Source organism: Lepus europaeus, chromosome 18, assembly GCF_033115175.1.
Source record: "Lepus europaeus isolate LE1 chromosome 18, mLepTim1.pri, whole genome shotgun sequence".
Classification (NCBI taxonomy): Eukaryota; Metazoa; Chordata; class Mammalia; order Lagomorpha; family Leporidae; genus Lepus; species Lepus europaeus.
Window position 1 is genome coordinate 37,655,319 of NC_084844.1, and position 16,865 is coordinate 37,672,183.

Here is a 16,865-nt window from a genome sequence, read left to right on the forward strand (position 1 = left end):
GTCCAGAAGTAAATGAGATTCCTTGGTGTAGCACCTCAGGCACAGTTTTTCTTGATCCAAAGACCTGGGAACTAAAAAGACAAATTATCTGCCCCAACACACTCAACATTTAATGAGGAGATTGGGAGATAACTGCTAAAGATACTCCTGTTTAAAGGAGAAGATAGAAAGTACACAGAGGTACTGGTTCCTAGCAATTCTGAAATCCAAATGGGTACAAGTTGTCAGGTGCCCTTACTCCATGGGCACAGAATTTTTCTTACAAAGGTCTGTTTCTGCTCCCTGAAAGTGGGTTCCTATCCACGGCATCCCTCTGCTCTTGGCTCTGCGTCTGGCCTACTGACTCTACTTTATGAGAAATTTCTCTTGCTCCTTCTTCTTCTACTTTTTTTTAAAAAAAAATTACTGATTTTATAGCTGAATAGCTTCCTCAGTTTGCTCATAAAAAGTTAAAGGTCCAAAGGCCTCTTTTCATTTTGAACTGCTCTTGTCCTCTTTAGTCCCTTTGATACATTCAAGTGTCTTGACAACTTTGTAGGTTTCCTATAAATAACACTGAGGTTCACTACTTACCCAAAAGCCACATCCATAACTCATATCTGCATAGACTCCTCTATACCTTGGACAGGTTAGGCTGCTGTGAGATAACACCCTTGATATTCAAATATTCACAGATGCATATTTTTCTTGGTGACAGAGTAATCTACCAGATGTTACCTTAAAAGTTGCAAGCACTCTTGACTTGATTTTTACTCTGAGGCATATTTTATTTTGCAAATATTTTGCCAGTTGGAGAGAATGGGTGTGATAAATAGTTCTACTTTCAAACTCAACAAGCTCTGGCCCTTGACATTTCCTCTAAATTCTGCTTAAAAAAATTTTTTTTAGCTCATCTTTCCTTCACAGTTCCTTAGTATAAACAATTAGAGGCTGGCGCCGTGGCTCAACAAGCTAATCCTCCACCTTGCGGCGCCAGCACACCGGGTTCTAGTCCCAGTAGGGGCACCGGATTCTGTCCCAGTTGCCCCTCTTCCAGGCCAGCTCTCTGCTATGGCCTGGGAGTGCAGTGGAGGATGGCCCAAGTGCTTGGGCCCTGCACCCCATGGGAGACCAGGAAAAGCAGCACCTGGTTCCTGCCTTCGGATCAGTGCAGTGCGCTGGCCGCGGCGGCCATTGGAGGGTGAACCAATGGCAAAGGAAGACCTTTCTCTCTGTCTCTCTCTCTCTCTCACTGTCCACTCTGCCTATCAAAAATTAAAAAAAAAAAAAAAAAATTAGAAGCACTCAAAAGACAATTAACACTTTTTCTAAAGCTCTCCTTAAGCAGATCCATGACTTCATTAGATTTATTATTATTTTCCAAGTTATTTCAGACAATATTTTTGCCAATTGTTCTACATTATAAAACACAGACTAGGGTCGGAATAGTGGGTTAGGTCACCACCTGTGACACCGGCATCCTATACGGGCACCAGTTAAGAGTCCCGGTTGCTCCACTGCCAGTTCAGTCGCCTGCTAATGGCCTGAGAAAAGTAGCAAAGGATAGCCCAAGTGGTTGGGCCCCTGCCACCCAGTGGGAGACCTAGAAGAAGCTCCTGGCTTCAGCCTGGCCTAGCCCTGGCTGTTGCAACCAAGCAGATGGAAGACTGCTCTGTGTGTGTGTGTGTGTGTGTAACTCTTTCACACAAATAAATAATCTTTAAAAAAAGACTTTTTTTCTCAGACTGTAATAATTACATTGCTACTTTCTCAGCCTCCACTAATAGTTTGCTCTCCAATTCCTGACCCTTCACTAACACCCTCCTCCTTTTTTCCGGCCTCCACCTATGATGCAAGTTTCAAAGCCAGTATCACATGTTTCACTTTTTTGTTATAGCAGAATCTTACCTTACATATCATTTTCTGTGTCAATTATCCTTCACATCTAATAAACTAGAAAAAGTGAACTGTGATAGCAACCACTTTTCTTATTTGCTCTTGATTCTGTGGACCAACTTTTCAGCTGGGCTCAGTTCTTCTGCTGATGTTGCCTTAGTCATTCACGCAGCTACAGGCATCTGACAGATGAACTGGGGTTGGTTACTCTAATGTGGTCTTACATGTCTCAGATCCGGAGCTGTCAGCTAGTAGGATTAGGGGGTCCCAGCAGGGACAGCTCAGCCCTGCTTGATATGGTCTCTTTTTCCAGCAGGCTAGATGGGCTTACTTCCAAGAGGCAAGGACAGAAACTACAAGCCAACTTGAATTTAAGGCTTCAGAACTTGCACACCATTTATGCAATATTTCTCCTGGTCACCACACGTCACAAAGGCCAGCTAAAATTGATCAGGATAGAAAAAATGACTCTACTTCTTGATGGGAGGAAAATCATACTGTAAGGGGGAAAGTACAGAGATATCTCACTTTGATCTTTTCTATACTTTTCATTTTGCCTCTTCATGCTTCAATCTGAATTTTCTTCTGATCTATCCTCTAGCTACTAATTCTCTTTTCAATTGCATCTAATATACTATTAAAATCTTATACTGACTTCTTAATTTTAGGAATTTTCAGTTCTAGAATTTTCATTGTTTATGATTTTTAATTCTCAGTCAAAATTGTCACTCTTAAAAAAATTGTCACTCTTCAATTTCCTTGAATATATTAAACACAGTTAAAGTTCTTGTCTTATAGTCTCATTATCTAAATCTTCTTTGAGTCTGTTTCTAATGACTTTTATTTTTCTTGGTTTTCAATCATATAATTTTTTACACATGTTTCTTTTTAATTAGCTGCTTGATATGCCATGTGAAAAATTAGCAGAACTAACCTGAGGTCTGGCTGTTATCTTTCCCTAGAGAAGATTTACATTTGATTATTGCAGGTAGCTAGAGACACCACTAATCCTATAGCATCTCGCTTGAATCAGAGGTTGAGGGTTTTGAAGCTGAGATTTAGCACCTGTGAAGACTGCTCTATTTCCAAGTCGTTCTTCCTCCTACAGTAAAGTCCCTCACGATCCCAATCTATAATCTGGAAGGTTTCCCAGGGCATTCGTCCTCAGCAAGCCCTGATGTGTAAAGTGTGTCCTCTTAAATCTTGTTTAAACTGTTGGAAACTGGTCATCAGCTTTTCGGCTGCTCCTTCGTGAACTAGAAGACATCGCTATGGGAAAAAATGGCTTCAAATGCCAGACTCTCTTCTCTGGGTTTCTTTCTTGTAAGTCTTCACCATCTTGGAAGGTCTCTAATGCATCAAAACAGACATTTTTTTAATCTGGTCCACTTTTCCTGGCTTCTTCAAAGTGGGAATACTAGTTTGAGTTATTTTTCTAACCATTAGTACAACTTTAGGACTTTCACATAAAACATCCTCCTAGTGTTTTAGACTTCAACTATTTGATTCCATAGTAAGTAGTTCTGAAATGTTATAGGAATTAACATTAATTAACATGCCTTTTCTGTAGACCCCATGAAGCATTGCTCTACCTATAAAATTAGAATTTAAAGAAACAATGGAAAGCAAAAGGCTGAGGTAATAGTCAATTTGTGACATTCAAAACTAGATAATGCAGTGAGACAACAGCTTTACAACTCTTTTATAGTATAGCAAATTGTGGAAAATGTAGCTCATAGAGGCTTTTCCCTTCAGCCCTTGAGAGTGAAACAAGAAGTTTGCTGCTGAATGGTTTAAAGGAAGGGAGCAGCACATGCAAAGTGATTAGGAACACTGGGAAAAGACAATACAAGGTAGAAGATGCTGGGAGAACTAAGAGGGAAGCTAGAGGAGTGAAAAGACCAAACTGTGTCCCAATTTTCCTCTTTCTGACACATCTTTCACTGAGTGTTGGTAGGAGAACAGGAAGTAACTCAAGAAAGCGAGCACAGTTCTGAGTGTAGGGCAAAACAGACTCCCCTCTCCTTTTCGCTGCCTCTACAACAGGCCTACACAGTATGGCCACATCAACTTGGCTGCAAGGCAGAGGGTACAACATACAGAGCTTCACAAATAGCTTTCTTGAGCCACTCTCAGATATCACATACTATGGGACTATCATAAGAGTTTCTGTGCCAGCCTGGCATAAGAAGTATCAGTGAGAGTGTGGACTGCTGGATCAGCAGGATACATGTGACAAATGGTAGCAACTCAGAGGCTGATACCCAATTTGAAATGAATTAAGAAAAAAAGCCAATCAAAAAGCCTGGTCCTGGCCAACCCAAGAGCAACCAGATCTGTTATCATACCACCAGCCCAAGCACTTTACCTACAATGTCAGCAGAACAGGGGCACACACATGTAGAAAAACATCGATTATTCCTTGCCACTGTGAGATACTAATGAGCCACGTGCACCATCCAGGGAAGAGGAAAGAAACGGGGGACTTTTATATGAGAGAATAACTGTTTAAATTACCTAACTGAATAAAACTCAAGTTGAATTAGATATTTCATTGACTATTTTCCTCTGCTAATAAGCTAGTAGAGGATAGAGATAAATATTAGATTAAGAACAGAAAAAATTAAGTATTTCTTCAACATACAAATTATGAGTTAAAGCATGTAGTTCTGATACACATGTTGGTTCCAACAAAAAAACAACTCATACTCTACCTGTCTGAAGAGGTTAGGGAAGTCATCTGCATTGTTGACTTTTCTGATTCCCTTCCCTCCTCCTCCTTCTGAGGCCTTGATCATCACTGGATATCCAACTTCCTCTGCTGCCTTCAAGAAAAAAGAGAAGGAAGAAAGACAGAGTGCTATTGGCAGGGAAAGGGAAAACTAGTATTTTCTCTCTTTAAGAACACAGTTATTTAGTGAGTCTACATGCAGTCAAATAAAACAATTCCTGGGATGTACTACTTGCTGAAAAAATAAACAATAAAACAATACTTGCAGTATTAGGTTGACCCAATAGAAACTACCTTTTTAGTAAAAAAAAAATTGGCAATTTCATGTGGTTCAATCCAAGATCATCTCAGATGGACCAAAAAAAAAAAATCAATTTTTGTATATGATTATGTATGTATTCATATACTCAAATATTTAAATGTGAAGAAATGAAATCTAGACTATATACCAGTAATGATTTATACAGGGAAGATGGACATAATTTTCACTTTTTACAGTATGTATTTCTGTACTTTCAGAATTTCTCCCTGATACTAGACAGGTATTCGTGTATTAGTGATAATTTGGGGAAAAAAGACTTAATTATTTCACTTAATATAAGTGGATGGTCTCAGCACAACTTCCAACCACATTTAAGTGAGATTCAACAAGTCAGAATTCTGAAACATCCAGAATTTTTTTCTTTTCTTTTGGATAAAGTATAATAATAAGATCTCAATATATAAATAAAAGTAGTCAGAAAACTAAACTGCAGCAACTACACTAAATGAAGTTTTTATATTTACAGTGTTACATAATGTTCAGGGAATGATCCTAGAAGTTGTTATGAAAATTAATTAAATATCGAACAGGATAAGGGGGTGGTTAAGTCAAGATTACCCTCTTACTATGTAGAACACTATGCTATTATTAGAAGGAATGAAGACTCTTTTATATGCCATGATATGGAGGATACCCAAACTGTATTGTTAAGGTAAAAAGAAAATTGAGGAAAAGTTCACCAAACATTTAAAACAACCAATTCATCTCTTTGTAAAAATGTTTCAGTCTTTTAAGTTTTTATTACACTTAAGAATATCTTTAAAATCTGTCAGTAATAAAATGCCCCTTCAGATATTTTTCAATGACTTATTCTATTTATTTGAAAGGTACAGGGAGAGACAAAGAGTTAAAAAAGAAGACATGGAGACAAAGGTATCTCCCATCTGATGGTTCATGCCCCAAATGGCCCTAACAGGGCTGGGCTACGCTGAAGCCAGGAGCCTGGAACTCCAAGCAGATCTCCCACATGGGTACAGAGGCCCAAGCACTTTGGCCTCCTTCTATTGCTTTCCCAAACGCTTTAGCGGGGAGCTGATAAGAAGTAGGGCAGCAGGGACTTGAACTGACACTCACAAACACTCATATGGGATGCTGGTGTCACAGGCAGCAGCTAAACCCTACTGCACTCCAACATCACTCCCCACCTTTCGAATTTTAATTTGCGCCAGTACACTAGGAATAAAAAATTTTCACCCACAGTCCCATCTCTTCCAAAGCTCTTTTTTTTTTTTTTTTTTTTTGACAGGCAGAGTGGACAGTGAGAGAGAGAGAGAAAGGTCTTCCTTTGCCATTGGTTCACCCTCCAATGGCCGCCACAGCCGGCACACTGCGGCCGGCCCACCGCGCTGATCCGAAGGCAGGAGCCAGGTGCTTATCCTGGTCTCCCATGGGGTGCAGGGCCCAAGCACTTGGGCCACCCTCCACTGCACTCCCTGGCCACAGCAGAGAGCTGGCCTGGAAGAGGGGCAACCGGGACAGGATCGGTGCCCCGACCAGGACTAGAACCCGGTGTGCTGGCGCTGCAAGGTGAAGGATTAGCCTATTGAGCCGCGGCACCAGCCCAAAGCTCTCTTAACTCTATAATTTTCTATGCTTAGATAAACAGAATTGGCATGATAAATTCAATCAATCAAGACAAATGACCAAAGAAATAGATAGCACAGGGGTGGGCATTTGGCAAGGCAGTTTAGACACCAGTTATAACAAATCCCACATCAGAGTTCCAGGGTTAGAGACCCAGCTCTGCTTCCAAGCTCAGCTTCCTGCTAAATGCAGACCCTGGGAGACAGGAAGTGATGGCTCAAGTGGTGGGATTCCTGATACCCTCGCAGGAGATCTGGATTTGCTTCAAGGCTCCCAGCATCAGTCCCAGCCTAGGCCTGGCTACTGAGAGCATCTGGGCAGCCAACCAACAGGTGGGAGCTCAGTATCTCTTTCTCCCCCCCTCCCATCATCTCAATTTTTTTTTTTAATTCTTTAAAGAAAAAAATAATACAAATGAGGAAAAGACAATATAAAAAAGGGCATCCCATAGAAATTCATTAAGAAATTAGACTACTGTGGCTGGTGCTATGGCACCAGCATCGCATATGGGCTCTGGTTCTAGTCCTGACTGCTCCTTTTCCGATCCAGCTCCCTGCTATGGCTTGGGAAACAGTACAAGATGGTCCAAGTGCTTGGGCCCCTGCACCAGCATGGGAGACCTGGAAGAAGCTCTTGGCTCCTCGCTTCAGATCAGCCCAGCTCCTGCCACTGTGGCCATTTGGGGAATGAACCAGCAGATGGTAGACCTTTTTCTCTGTCTCTCCCTCTCACTGTCTGTAACTCTACCTCTCAAATAAATAAAATAAAATCTTTAAATATATATATATATATATACATACACATATATATAATGCAAATTCTAGTCACAAGTCAGCCATTAAAAATATTTTAGAGAAGAATTATAATGCCATGAGGAAAATGCTTATATGTACTATCAGGCAAAAAGAAATCCTAGGATCATCAAATATTTTATATGATTTATATAGTAAGATCCTAATTGTTTAAATATCATAGTTATAATTATAAGAAACAATATATTATTATATGACCCCATTAATAAAAAATGGTAGAAGAAAATGTATGGATATGTTAATGGACATTATCCATGGATGGTGGGTTTATGGGCAATTTTATCATCTCTGGCTTTCAAAATTTTCTATCAGAAAATTCACTTTATAAATAAGACAGAAAGCAGTTTTAATTGATAAAATAGCAATTAGCTAGCTCCTTACAAAGAGCTTCTACTCTTTTGCAAATTATAGCAAACAGAATAAAACACTTTCAATTCAATTAGAAATACTAATTTTTCTTATTAAGGAGATTACAGGATGCTAAACTTGAAATGCAAACAATAGAACAAACCTCATTTCTTTTTTTTTTTTTTTTTGAAATCCATGGCTATTTGTTTTTCATTATATGCAATTTCTGTGAGTATTCTGAACATATTTTGTATTAGTACACTTTTCCTGACTACAAGTACATATGTGAAGGAAATGTTTGTTTTTTTTTTTTTTTTTGACAGGCAGAGTGGACAGTGAGAGAGAGACAGAGAGAAAGGTCTTCCTTTTGCCGTTGGTTCACTCTCCAATGGCCGCCGCGGTAGGCGCGCTGCGGCCGGCGCACTGCGCCGATCCGATGGCAGGAGCCAGGTGCTTATCCTGGTCTCCCATGGGATGCAGGGCCCAAGCACTTGGGCCATCCTCCACTGCACTCCCTGGCCACAGCAGAGAGCTGGCCTGGAAGAAGGGCAACCGGGACAGGATCGGTGCCCTGACCGGGACTAGAACCCGGTGTGCCGGCGCCGCAAGGCGGAGGATTAGCCTAGTGAGCCACGGCGCCGGCCTAGAACAAACCTCATTTCAACATTCACCATTCCTCTTGATTTTATAACATACAAGTCAAACTCCAACAGTGCATTTTTCTAAAATTGCCTCTTTCATCAGAAGCATAACTGAGGGGCCAGCGCTGTGGCGCAGGTTAATTCTCCACCTGCAGCGCCGGCATCCCATATGGGCACTGGTTCTAGTCCCGGTTGCTCCTCTTCCAGTCCAGCTCTCTGCTGTGACCTGGGAAAGCAGTGGAGGATGGCCCAACTGCTTGGGCCCCTGCACCCGCATGGGAGACCGGGATGAGGCACCTGGCTCCTGGCTTCAGATTGGCACAGCGCCGGCCATAGCGGCCATTTGGGGGGGGTGAATCAACAGAGAGAAAACCTTTCTCTCTCTGTCTCCCTCTCACTGTCTGTAACTTTGCCTCTCAAAAAAGTAAATAAAATCTTAAAAAAAAAAAAATAGTTCAGTGGGAATATAAACAAGGATTATAAATAATAACCAAATTAAAAGATGACTATTTCACTCATATAGTAAGTTTAAAAAAAAAAAAAGCATAACTGATACTTCCAACAGGTTAAAAAGTGAAAGAAGAAACTGGCAAGTACTGTAAAGAAAGAAAAGGTAGTACTGGGTAAAGAATCTCTTTTTTCCCAGGTTCACATTTCCACAGGGGCGGACATCAACCAGACTAACACTTTCAGGCACCCTTGGCTCACTCCCTCATCCCTCTACAAGGGAAAGAAAAAATTAGGTGACTGATCAATTTGGATGAGCCCCCGCAAGCTCAGCGTCCCCTTTGGGATCAGCCCACTGCACAGCACATGTGCTCTCTGTCAGCTCTGGGTCATACAGCAAGCTGAATGGTGAGGGTTCTGCCTCTGTAGCGCTCAGTACCCAGAGAGTGAGCCTGCTGAACTCTAGCACTCAGTTTACAGATCTGATTGCCACTGTTAATTTGAATTACTTTTCCCAACACTTATTTTTGTGACGAAGCAGGCACTGGCATCTCCATCTGCCTAGTTTCTTGGTTCTTTGCTTAAGCAAGGGGAAGAATGTGCTGTTTGTTGGCTCCTTGTATATACAAGAGGTGGCAGAAGGGGAAAATCAGCACCTTCTCAAAGCCACGATTTAATCACTGAAGGAATGTCCCATCCAGATAAGCAGCTTACTTCAAAATGAACTCAAAATAGTTTAAATTTAAAGCCACTTCCTCACTCTCTACTTTATAAACTATACCTGCTCATCTTAGAACCCTCATGCCATCCTGGGTATTTATCATGAGCCAGGCTTCAAATCCCCGTATTTGTGACTTGAATTGGTCATTTGAAAGGCATCACTCCCTGGAGTTAGCAACCTACCTTTAGCCCATCATCCACATCCTTCACATAACCTTTTTCATACAGTTCCTGGGGAACGTTTAAGATACGTTTTGAGAAATCATTTTCTTGCCAGTCCACACGAAGACCTGCAATAAATAACAGTGACTTAAGAACAGCTACAAGAGCTTTAGCTTCTGTCAACTTTCCGCTGTGCCTCCATGAAAATGCTGTCATGTTCATCCAAAATTGAGGGCAGATGGGAGAAAAAACAGATGCCATAATATCCTGATCAGTCCTTGGGGTTAACAGTATTTAGCTACGGCAAGAGCCAGCAACGTGGGTTCTTAGGCTGGAAAAAGTCAGGAGAGCTAATAGGGAGCAACTTACACAAATGCAAGGACATACAAGACCAAAAAGGCACAGCAGACTTTTACAGCAACTCAGCAGACAAAAATATCTTCAATTTGTGTGTTCAGGCCTGCTCCAAGGCCAGGGGTCTGAGAAATAATTCAATCTTTACGAGCCTTTGGAAATGGAAATGGCGCTTTTATTGGCCTCAGCAGAGTCATGATTCCATGCTCCCTGAACGTCCCTGTTCTAGGCCACAAGGGGAACACTACGGCCTCTCTACTCAGACAAGAACAAATTCAACCTTTTATTTTAAACTATTCGACCCGGCAGGTCTGGAGAGGATATTGCAATTTCCCTAGAGAGCCAGAGTAACAAGGGTTCAAATCTGTTCAGCCTCAAGACAATAGTCATTCCCATTTCAAAGAGGCTTTAGTACTCATGTATGTCTGCTCCCAGGGCTTGTGTAGTAAAAAAGGGATGTTCATATTGTTATAAGCTATAATAATTCACATGGAACTCTTTAAGGGATTTGTCAAGAATAAATCATTTATCGAAAATCTTTATCCCTCCACATGCCTTCTTCTCTACATCAAGGGCAGCAAAGGTTGAATGGGATTAAACAGGCAAAGCAAATCAGCAACAGACAGTGGGCTGACATCAAGAAAACACTGGCAGGGATCGTCTGTATACACTGTTGTTAGAGGGTTTTTTAGTGATCCAGGCTATCGCCATGCAGGTGGAGAGGCCTAATTCCACATAGGACATCTCAGGCTAGGGAAGATTCTAGGCTGTCAGTATATCTGAACCCACAGAAAATTCTGTGTTTCCCCAGAGTTTCTCCAAATTAAGTGTCAAGATCATTTCAGATCACAGTTTAGCACATGTGTTCCTAGTACTAAATTTTTATTCCTAGGCTATCAAAACCACAGGTTGGTTAAGCCAGGAGACACAAGGCACCACTAATCAACCATGATTCTATTTCCAGTCAAGCATCCCAGTACATTTTAAACAAACTTAAGGCCCAAGCCTTAGTTTCAAATATCCCACTGAGCCTTTCTGCACTTTGAGATACAAAAGAAAAATAGTTCTTACCACTGCCACTCCAGGGAAGAGTTGGGATCCCTGCAGTTTGAGCCACTATGGAAGATGCAATCTTATCCCCCAAAGCCCACATGGCCTGGCTTGGAGGACCTAAAAACAAAACAGGAAAAGAACACTGATTATCACTTCTTTTTTTGACACATTTTTCCTTGTATTATAATTATTTCTGTAGCTGTCTTGTCCCCATGTCCCCCCCATTCCATCACATATTGTGGAGATCACAAACTGTTTTGATTCATCATTTTATCCTTGAAAGAATTTAACGGAATAAGCTTTCTTGAACACAGTGAAAGCAACTATATTTAGGCGTACACTAAATTAAGTTCTTGACAAATTTCAATATAAGTTTATAATGCTTCATGATTCACCTTTACCAGATTAACTAAATCTTTTTTTTTTAAACCAATATCCTGAAATAAAGATAGTGAAGTTTTGGGGTTGAAGCCTGAAATATACCTCCTTGGTATCAAGAGGAACCTAAATAGGAGGCTTATTTTTATTTATTTATTTTATTTTAAAGGCAGAGTTACAGAGGGAGAGAAGGAGAGAGAGAGAGATCTTTCATCCACTGGTCCACTCCCCAAATGGTTGCAACAGCCAGGCTGAAGCCAGGAGCTTCTTCTGGGTTTCCCATGTCAGTGACAAGGGGCCAAGGATTTGGGCCATCCTTTGCTGCTTTCCCAGGCACATTAATAGGGAACCTGACTGGAAGTGGAACAGCTTTTGGACTTGAACCACAGCCCAAATGTGATGGCAACATTGCAGGCAGCAGTTTAACCCATGATGCCACAATGCTAACTCTGAGACTTATCTTCAGTGAGATTTACAAAGCACATCATCACTGGGGAAGACTCTGGGAAAAAAAGAACACTTTGAGCCATATAACCTCTATTTTTCTCTGTGCCATAAGGAGACCGAAACACCAGAATCCCTACCCACAGGATACCTGCTAAAAGGTTCAATGGGAAAATGCTGATTCATATTTAAGGGCACACTGTCAGGGTATCCTGAGAACTCAGTTGTCTTCACAATCTGCAGCAGGTCCTTCCACCATATGTTTTCTCAGGGTTAATGGTAAAGTTTTAAAAGGCCAGTTTCAGAGGCCAGCACTGTGGCACAGCAGGTTAACGCCCTGGCCTGGAGCGCTGGCATCCCATATGGGTGCTGGTTCTAGTCCCGGCTGCTCCACTTCCGATCGAGCACTCTGCTATGGCCTGGGAAAGCAGTAGAAGATGGCCCAAGTCCTTGGGCTCCTGCACCCACGAAGGAGACCAGGGGGAAGCTCCTGGCTTCAGATCTGTGCAGCTCCAGCTGTTGCAGCCAACTGGGGAGTGAACTATCGGATGGAGGACCTCTCTCTCTCTGCCTCTGCCTCTGCCTCTCCTCTCTGTGTAACTCTTTCAAATAAAAATAAATAAATCTTTAAAAAAAAATAAAAGGCCAGTCTCAGAAACCAAAACACTGTCAGTATCTCAGGGACAAAGTACCAAGGAAACACAATGAAGCAAGATATGCAGTGTAGCAGAAATGAAGCACAATGGCCAGCATTGTGGCACAGCAGGTTAAGCTACCACCTGTGACGTCAGCATGCTGCATCAGAGCACTGGTTGGAGCCCCAGCTGCTCCACCTCCAATTAAGCTGCTGCCTTGGAAAGCAGCAGCAGATGCTCAAGTAATTGGGCCCCTGCCACCCACGTGGTAGACCCATATGGAGTTCCAGGCTCCTGGCTTCAGCCTGGCCCACGCTAGGCCATTGTAGTCATTTGGAGAGTAAACTAGTGGATAGAAATCTCTTTGTCTCTGTCGCTCCCTTTCTGTCATTATGCATTTCAAATAAATAAAATAAATCTTAAAAAAATAAAAGACAAAAACAAAAAAAGAGGGGCCAGTGCTGTGGTGTAGTGAGCTAAGCCTCCGCCTTCAGCACCAGCATCCCATATGGGCGCCAGTTCATGTCCCAGCTGCTCCTCTTCCAATCCAGCTCTCTGCTTATGGCCTGGGAAAGGAGTAGATGATGGTCCAGGTACTTGGGGCCCTTAACCCACATGGAAGACACAGAAGAAGCTCCTGGCTCCTGGCTTCAGATCAGCTCAGCTCCGGCCGTTGTAGCGTTTTGGGGAGTGAATTAGAGGATGGAAGATCTTTTTCTCTCTCTCTGTAACTCTACCTCTCAAATAAATAAATAAATAAATCTTTAAAAAAAAAAAAAAAGAACAGAGAAAAAAGAAGTAACAAGGCTACTCTGAGAGCTGCTGAGAAAAGAAGCTCAGTATATATTAAACAGAGAAGGAAAAAAAAATCAAACTATACAGTGGAACATGAACAATTTGACAAAAAAAATTACAAAGACAAGAAGAGTATACTGGAAAGGTTTACCCATGAAGGCGATGCCATTTTTCAAGAGAAGTTCTGGGAGCTTGGGATTCTCAGAAGCATGACCCCAGCCAGCCCACACTGCCTGCGAGAGAACACAGTATGATTCATTCCTATATTTCATGCCAAAAGAACCACAAACTGTATGGGTCTGCACCAAGGCTGCCCATACTTCATGAGGTACAACAGTCCCACAGCAACACAGTGCTTAATTCAGCTCCTATGCTTGACTGTTGACAAACTTTTTTACAGAACAATAAGCAGTCCATTGGGACAAAATCTCTTAAGAGGTCAAGACAAAGTTGAAATCGCTATTAAGATCCTGTTAGTGTTGCTACATGTGAAGAAACTGCTTTGCAGCCTTTTAGCTACGCTCTATAGACCCTTCTCTGGAAGTACTGGCACCTGCCAGAGAATCACTTATTTGGCCACCTAATCCCACCTTTCTACCTACTGGTTACAGTGCCATATAAGTCTAGAGCTTTTCCCTCTCAAGGCTTTAAATTTCCTAATACAATGTGATAAGGAAACATTCACTTATCCAAAACTCCACCACATTCTTATCTAAGAATATTTCACAGAAGATAGGTAAACTTTAACTTGCCTGGCTGAAAGGTAAGGTGAATAGAATAAATAATCTCCAAAAGACCCTTCCAAGATCTTCTGTTTACATTACATTCATTTCTACTCATGACATTCTAGCTTTCCTTTCCTAATTATTCCATAGAAAGACATTTCAGGCCGTCGCCGTGGCTCAACAGGCTAATACTCCGCCTAGCAGCACCGGCACACCGGGTTGTAATCCTGGTCGGGGCGCCGGATTCTGTCCCGGTTGCCCCTCTTCCAGGCCAGCCCTCTGCTGTGTCCCGGGAGTGCAGTGGAGGATGGCCTAAGTGCTTGGGCCCTGCACCCCATAGGAGACCAGGAGAAGCACCTGGCTCCTGCCTTTGGATCAGCGGGGTGTGCCGGCCGTAGCGCACCAGCCGTGGCGGCCATTGGAGGGTGAACCAAAGGCAAAGGAAGACCTTTCTCTCTGTCTGTCTCTCTCTCTCACTGTCCACTCTGCCTGTCAAAAAATAATAATAATTAATTAAAAAAAATAAAAAGACATTTCAGAAATTCCCAAAAAGTTGCTTTAAATAGAAGCTCTTCCTTGGATATCAGCTGAAAGTGGTTTTAAAGGATACACTGGCATCTCTTACTTGTACTGGGATCCTTTTCGCGATATCAAGAATTAATTCCACATTTGCATAGTTGTTGTTGTTCGGGCCCCCAGGCACTGGCACATAGTGATCTGCCATCTTAATGTATTCTGAAAATGCAAGCACATTAACAGAGAACATAGGTTTTCAGAAATACAACAGCATAACAAAACTATGGAACGGACGGGGACCATCGTACAACTACAGACCTAACAGCATTAAAAGGTAAATCTCCAGGACCATTTAGTTGGAAGCTCTGAGTTTAAGTCCCATATATAAAGAAACTCTTTATGCAAACATAGCAGATTGCAAACAGTTCACCATGTAACCTTTCTGAAAGGTCTTTAGGACCTCTATACCAATGTTGTCACGCTTTGTAGTTAATGGCCCAAATACTCTATTCTGAGAAAAAGTTCTAGCCCTGACATCTTCTACCTTTAGCTTGTACCAGAACCTGAGAAAGCCCTTTTCCTGGTGTGGTGATAGGCAATATGGGGAAAAACAGTAGAGCCTGGAGGGTTAGCACAGTGGCTAAACTAGAAAGGTTAGTTACAGGAGTCTAATTAAAGCCTGAAAATGTTTTATTGGAATGTAGGAGGTTAACACGCATTTGAAAGAAATTTTACAATAACAGTTACCTTACATTAAATTTGTTTTATTTTTTAAAAACTGTGATCAGGGGCCAGCACTGTGGTATAGTGGGTAAAGCTACTACTTGCAGTGCCACCATCCCATATGGGAACCAGTTTGAGTCCTGGCTGCTCCACTTCCGATTCAGCACCCTGCTAATGCACCTGGGAAGGCTGAGGAAGATGGCCCAAGTTCTTGGGCCCCTGCACCCACATAGGAGACTGGGAATAAGCTCCTGGCTTCGGATCGGCCCAGCTCTGGCTGTTGTGGCCATTTGAGGAGTAAACCAACAGATAGAAGACCTCTTTCTGTCTCTCTCTGTAACTCTGCCTTAAAAATAAAAAAAAAATTAAAAAAATCTTTAAAATGCTGATAAACATGTAATATGTGTATATTTTTATGGGGTATAGTACAATTTAAAAAAAATATTTATTTATTTGAAAACAGATATAGAGAGGGAGAGGTGGAGACAGAGAAGTCTTCCATCCACTGGTTCACTCCCCAAATGGCTACAACAGCTGGAACTGGGTCAATCCGAAGCCAGGAGCTTCTATCGGGGCTCCCACATGGGTGCAGGGGCACAAGCGCTTGGCCATCCTGTACTGCTTTCCCAGGCCATAGCAGAAAGCTGGATCAGAAGAGGAGCAGCTAGGGCTAGAATTGGCACCCATATGGGATGCTGGCGCTGCAGATGGAGGATTAACCTATTGCGCCACAGCACCGGTCCCTAAACAGACTTTTTAAAAAATTTCCACACATCTTATATTTTTTGCTCAGTATTCTCTTTCAAAAGTGCCACCTGATAACTCTTTCTTCTAGCAAGAACAATTGTAGCAGAGGAGCTACCATGGGCAAGGATTGCAATGAACACTTTATTACACATTATGCCACTCTCAGGAATCCTATTCATGACAGGTATTTTTAGTGGCCTAGTTTATAGGAAATTACGGCTTAAAGTAGTTGAGTAACTTGCTCAAAGTTAATCTCCACTACATTTATTAATATTTTTGTGCCTTGTTCTTAACCTCAAAAGATTTTAAGTCTTTATATAAAAAATTCCACTGAAAAAGAAAGGCCCACAGAGGCCAGTGCTTGGCATAGTGGGTAAAGCTACCATCTGCAGTGCCAGCATCCCTTGTGGGTGCTGGTTCAAGTTCAGGCTGCTCCAATTCTGATCCAACTCTCTACTATGGTCTGGGAAAGCAGAAGATGGCCCAAGTCCATGGGCCCCTGTACCCTCCTGGGAAGACCTAGAGGAAGTTCCTGGCTCCTGGCTTCAGATCAGCCCACTTCTGGCCATTGCGGTCATTTGGGGAATAAACCAGCAGATGGAAGACTACTCTCTCTCTCTCTCTCTCTGCCTCTGCCCCTCTTGTAACTCCGCCTTTCAAATAAATAAATAAAACTTAAAAAATAATAATAAAAATAAAAAAATAAAAAGGCCCACAACAGCAGGAATTGAATCAGGCTACAGCTATGAGCCTGGAACTCAATCTGGGTTTCCCAAAAGGGTGGCAAGGAACCCAAGTACTGGAGCCATCACCTGCATCCCAGTGTGTGCATTAGTAGGACACTGGAAGCAGA

At 42.1% G+C, this 16,865-nt stretch overlaps 1 protein-coding gene across 9 annotated transcripts in view; it reads right to left on the reverse strand.

The window, feature by feature from the left end:
• The window catches only part of ACACA (acetyl-CoA carboxylase alpha), a 332,967-nt gene that overhangs the window by 192,582 nt on the left and 123,520 nt on the right, over positions 1-16,865 (reverse strand). For all 9 annotated transcript variants that reach the window (XM_062216876.1, XM_062216880.1, XM_062216874.1 and 6 more), the window contains 5 exons: positions 14,652-14,761; positions 13,453-13,534; positions 11,068-11,166; positions 9,664-9,770; positions 4,590-4,700 (listed from right to left, as the gene is read on the reverse strand). In XM_062216876.1, the coding sequence (XP_062072860.1) occupies positions 4,590-4,700; positions 9,664-9,770; positions 11,068-11,166; positions 13,453-13,534; positions 14,652-14,761 (509 nt within the window). The remainder of the gene's footprint in view (positions 1-4,589; positions 4,701-9,663; positions 9,771-11,067; positions 11,167-13,452; positions 13,535-14,651; positions 14,762-16,865) is intronic.